Here is a 6,000-nt window from a genome sequence, read left to right on the forward strand (position 1 = left end):
CCACTTTTCCTTCTGATCAAAAAAACACTCTGAGAACGTCGAACCACAAGAGGGGCAGTGCATTGCGCGGGCTCTACCCTGTACCTGGGGGTACACAGGAGCTATGTTTTGGTTTTGTTTTTTGTTTTCTTACCCAGACAAAGCTGACTGACTCTTACCTTTTAATGGTAACTGTTTTATTGACTGCTAATGCTTTAAAAATAAGATTAAATCAGGACCATGGTCTTTTATTGCAAGGAAGATATATGCCCCTTGTGAATTCTGGTGGTTTGGCAATTGTAACCTCAGCAGACATAACACTTATGTATTCTGTGTTGCAAACAGTGTGGTAAGTGTTTAAAATGCTGTGAAGAACCTTATTGCCTTGAAATGATACAATCTAATATTAGACTGCACCTCAATGACTGCATCCCTGAGCCTATCCTTTCACAGAATACTAACGTCAAAGCCACTTTATTTTAATATCTCACAGGAAGGAATCGTTCCTCATTTCACCACTGAAACAGCAAAAACATAAAACTTAACTTGGGTTGCATGAAAACAGACATTGCAACATTCAGTACATTTTCATTAGCAGTACAGATAAAGCTGCCTTTTGTAACAGGGCATCAAAATGCCATCCTGATTCATTCTTATTGACAGAGGGGCTTTAGCCCTTCGGACAGCTGATGGGAACGATTCATCTCTTCAGAAACATACAAACTGTAGAACGTCAAGGTGCCCATCCCTCTCCTCATATATAAAACCTTTCCCTATTTCTCAGTACTTATCCTACATGCTTCTACTAATTAATCACAGTTATCATTAAATTCCCACCCTTCCTCTTCTTTGCATATGTCAATAAGATTCCAGACACTCACCACTCACGAGTTACAGATAACTTAAAACCGGATATTCGTGATCATGCTATCTTCCTACCTGTCACTTTAGGACAGCGATTCTCAACCTGCGGGTCCCGACCCCCTAGGGATAGAATGACTCACAGGAGTCCCATATCAGACACCTTCCCTATCAAATATTTACCTTACAGATCATAATAGTAGCAAATTTACAGTCATGAAGTAGCCATGAAATAACTTTATGGCTGCAGGTCACCACAACATGAAGAGCTATGTTAAAGTGTCACAGCTTTAGGAAGGTTGATAATCACTGCCTTAGGATGCCATTTCTAATCAGGCAGGGTTACCTTTAAGTATGATGAAAAAAGTTACATAGCTGCTGAAAGGTTTCCTAGAATATAGGACTTCCCAGCTAAGTCTAGGAGAAATCAGGCTAGCTGGCCATTATTCTGCTGATAACACGGAGCATACCCAACAGACCACATCAGCTGAGGGAAAGGCCAATGTAACTGGATATGGATGAGCCTACTGTCTATATATGACAGGAGTTATTTTCCCACAGTTCCAGAAGCCGGTCTTCAGAGACAAGAGTCAGCAGAATTTGGTTTCCTCATGGCCCCTTCAGAGTAGCACCCAGTTGACTAGCTATTTCCACATCAGGAAGAATGTTTTAGCTTGCTGTATGGCCCCTTTGGGGGCACTACCCTCAAAAAGCCACATTCCAGTCCAAATTTAAGGCATTACAGAAACTAGTTAAAACAACTGTCTGATACCTTTCAGATCTACAGGGTGTGGGTAACAGGAAATACTTAGGAAATTGAAAAGATGGAATGGACACAGCAACATCCTGGGTCTCAAAATACTCTGTCCTATTTTCGATGTTCATAGACGAAAAGGAAAGTGTCCATCTTATCCTTTGGCATTGAACTGACATGTCAAAAGGGAGCTGCATTTGAAAGAACTAATGGAACATTTTTATTTTTTACCTGAAGTCTCTGTTATGGATTAGGACACTGTGATTAAAATAAAACGTACTGCCCTCAGGGCTTAAAGCATTGATTTTTCAAAAGTTTAAGACTACTGAATCTGTAAAATAGAATTGATTGGGGCTATTTTTTCTGATAGTTTATTAATAAAATGCCCATTCATTCACGTAAGCAGCGAATCCATGAGTCAGCTTTGTTTTGAAAGCAAATCACACAAAGCTGTACACAATACTGGGAAGTGTCTGTTGTTGTCTATGTTAATTGAAAACAAAAAGTTAACAAGAAACCTCGAGCAGGAATCATTTAATCCTCTTTTATTTCACTTAAAATTGTGCATTGTTGGTGGAAAAACTATCATGTGGCCATTATGGATAAGTTTCCCAGAAAAGTAAAAATAAGTGCAGCATAAGATACTATAAACATGTCACTAGGTCCATGCATTACCGTGAGATGAAATTAGTGATGAGGAGATGCCTGTAACTCCATGCCTTCATCAGTCACAATGCCAATTTAGAATCAACCTACACTGAGATCAGCAGAAGAATAAATAGAGAAATTGTGGGATACATACACAGCAGCGTTAATCCACAAAAAGAAGAGATTCTGTTACTTTAGACAATGATGGTGAACCTGGAGCATATTATGATAAGCTAAGCAAAATAAGTCAAAGAGGAAAATATAAATACTACATACTTTTACCTACAGATGGAATCTAAATTATCGGACTCTCAGAAAGCAGAATGGTAATTACCAGAGGCTTGATGGAGTAGAAGGGTGAGGAATGGAGGGGCCATCTGACCCTAGGACAGACTGTTAATCAGAAAAAGAAATACATATATTCTAGACTGAACACTCAGCATGGTGACCACAGTTATAATTGTCATGTGTGTTTCAGCATTGCTAAAGGAGAAATTTTAGGTGTTCTCACTATATAAATAAGACTGTGAAGTTAGCTTGATACAACCACAAACCACCATACTATACCTTAGAGTATAGTATTTGTTTTAATTAAAATAGTAAGTCTTAAAAAAATGTACATCGTTTTTACATGACATCCGAAACCAGATAGACGACATAAAAGAAATAGGAGAGAAGAAAAGATCTACGTACCTGCTACTGAGACCTTTGCTGTTCGACTAATAATTGAACCAGAATCTCCCAAGGATGCTTCACATTGATAAAGTCCCTCATCTGGCTTGTGATGTCTGGAATGAAGTATGTTTTGTATCAACAGAGACCCATTAGGAAGTTGCTGCTTCCTGTCATCCATGCCCAAGGCTAGCATGAGACCATCTTTCTTCCACCTGATGATTGGGACTCCTCGGTCAGACTCCGCGGAGCAGTTGAGCAGGACATTTCCTCCCCGCATCGTGACAGCATCAGAAGGTTCAGACACGAAACGAAGGGATGTGAAAGGTTTAATTTGAAAACCTGGAATAAAAGAGCACAGGGGAAATCAGTTCATGCGCTCTGAGAAATTTCTTTTTCATCTTTTAAAATATTTTTATTAATTACAGTTTATTCACTTTGTAGGCCTTATCCCCCTCCCTCCCTCCCTCCCTCCCTTCCTCCCTCCCAATCCTACCCTCCCTCCCTGTTTTCCTCCCATTCCCTTCTCCAAGTCCACTGATAGAGGAGGTCCTCTTCCCCTTCCATCTGACCCTAGTCTATCAGGTCTCATCAGGACTGGCTGAGTTGTCTTCCTCTGTGGCTTGGTAAGGCTCCCCACCACTCAGGAGGAGGTGATCAAAGAGCTAGCCATGAGTTATGTCAGAGACAGTCCCTGCTCCCCTTACTAGGAAACCCACTTGGGCTATATCTGAGCAGGGGTTCTAGGTTATATCCATGCATGGTCCTGGGTTGGAGAATCAGCATCAGAAAAGACCCATGGGTCCAGGTATTTTGGTTCTGTTTCTCTCCTTGTGGACCTCCTGTCCCTTCCAGGTCTTTCTTCTCCTTCTTTCATAAGATTCCTTCCACTCTACCCAAAGTTTGGTTATGAGTCTCAGCATCTACTTTAATATTTTCCTAGGTAGAGTCTTTCAGAGGCCTCTGTGGTAGGCTCCTGTCCTGTTTCTTGTTTTCTCCCTCTTTGGATGTCCTTCCCATTTGACTATCTTACCCAGGGTCCTTCTTCTTGCCCAGCATCCTTAGGTGTACAGATTTTAATATATTTGTCCTATATTATATGTCTAATATGCAATTATAAGTGAGTAGATACCATGTGTGTCTCTGCTTCTAGGGTCCCTCACTCAGGATGACAAATTTCAAGTTTGATTTTCCCAACATTTCCTCTCATTTTTTACTCCCTCTATTTACAGATAAATTTAGGATCAGGAATATTGTGTTAAGCTTTATGTGAACACTAATCAATGAAAGAGTTATCCCAGAAAATATTACTAGGAAAAATAATAATTCATAAGTTATAGATAAGAATATTATTACATCATTCATTATTTGAAAAATTTGGACACATATAATTAGTATTTTCATCTAATGCCAGATATTTTGAAGTCTCACCAGTCAATAGTGTGACAGCTAGGATTTATGGGACTTGATTAAACAGATGCATTTTAGTATCTGTTAGTATTTTTTTTTTTTCCTAAGGCAGGGCTTCTCTGTGTAGCCTTGGCTGTACTGAACTAGCTTTGTAAACCAGGCTGGCCACAAACTCACAAGAGATAGGCCTGCCTCTGATTCCCCAGTGCTGGGATTAAAGGCATGTGCCTCCCTACCCAGGTCTGATAGCATTTTTTATATATCCGGTTTTTTTTTTTTTTTTGCACAAATTAATATCACTAGTGTAGACAATTTTTTCATTTAAACTAAATCTTAGGTGGGTTTAACATAGGTAAATCTCACCTGCCTGAAAAATTCAATTACTGCCAAAACGCCTGAAGTATCTTTGTCTCTTTACAAATGTTTTTATGTTTGTTTTAATGATTTTTAACTAAGAGAATGTGATAGTTGAATTTTCACAAACATAAATGAACATAAGCAATCAACAGAAGGAACAGAATATTATCTAAGAATCCTGAGTGGATGGAGCAGCATAACTAAAGAAGGTTGATAATATAGTGTTTATTAATACTCTGATGGATAAATCAAAGGCTTTGGCAAGTTCTCAAGAGGTCATAGGGTTTGCACACTTTTCTCAGACAGGTATGTATGCAAGTCTTTCAAATCCCCATACTTTCAATTTTGACAATCTCTAAGGCTAGCCTTTTTACAGTATACACTAGATATTTTTTCTAACATGAGATCTTTTTTAAAAAGACTTTTTAAAATTTATTTTTTATTATTAGTTACATTTTATTAACTCTGTCTCCCAGCTGTTTCCTGCTCCCTCATTCCCTTAAAATTTATTTTTTTAATTTATTACTATTTATCACTTTGTATCTCAGCTGTAGCCCTCTCCATTATCCCCTCCCAATCCCGCCCTTCCTCCCTCATCTCCTCCCATGTCCCTCCCCTAGGCCACTGATAGGGGAGGTCCTCCTCTCTTCCATCTGACTCTAACCTATCAGATGCTTTTAATTGAACTTTGTGGCCATTATTTTTATCCCTCTTTCTGCTGAACCACTTTGCCAGAAAACATGCAAGTGATGATCATTTTCATGCAAGTGTCCTTTATCCATATCAAGCTGCATTTAATTTCATAAAAAAAATGTGCAAATCAAGGTGTAGTTTTTATTTTCCTTATGAAGACAACTTCAGATTCTTTAGCTTTCTTAATTAATTTATCTGGGAGGGGAATGCTGTTGGTGGTTTTGTGAGTTAAATGGCAGACATCTTAATTAACGTAATCAGTATTCTCATCATGGGTTGGCCCCTGTTGGCTCTGCTGCTCAGAATTATTCCTGATTTCCAGTGAAGTCATAGGTTCTGCAGCTGTTTTCCATCCAGGGTTGTGAGTGCACAGAGTCAGTGCTTCTAAAGCTGAATCTAAGGTCTGTGGCATTCCCAGTAAGCGGGCATTACTTCTGATCAGATAATCACTCCACACCTCTAGGCTACTTACCAAAGAAAGCATCTAGAACTTTGCTCAAACTAATGTTGATTTACAAATCCTAGTACTGCTAAACAATAAAGGGAAAGGACCCTGATGGCTCCAATTCTGTCAGTCCCAGCTACAGATTCTTTTCATACACATCGGCATTTGTGCAACAGCTCAA

General features: G+C 39.1%; 1 protein-coding gene across 1 annotated transcript in view; it reads right to left on the reverse strand.

Annotated features, from left to right (window-relative positions):
- Dcc (DCC netrin 1 receptor) overlaps positions 1-4,114 on the reverse strand; it is a 727,907-nt gene extending 723,793 nt beyond the window's left edge. The window contains exons 1-2 of the mRNA XM_055622855.1: positions 4,078-4,114; positions 2,936-3,256 (exon numbers count right to left, since the gene is read on the reverse strand). Of these exons, the coding sequence (XP_055478830.1) occupies positions 2,936-3,256; positions 4,078-4,114 (358 nt within the window). The remainder of the gene's footprint in view (positions 1-2,935; positions 3,257-4,077) is intronic.
- Between the last annotated feature and the right edge of the window lie 1,886 nt (positions 4,115-6,000).

The sequence above is a fragment of the Psammomys obesus genome, unplaced genomic scaffold (assembly GCF_907164565.1).
Source record: "Psammomys obesus unplaced genomic scaffold, mPsaObe1.curated_primary_1811, whole genome shotgun sequence".
NCBI lineage: Eukaryota > Metazoa > Chordata > Mammalia > Rodentia > Muridae > Psammomys > Psammomys obesus.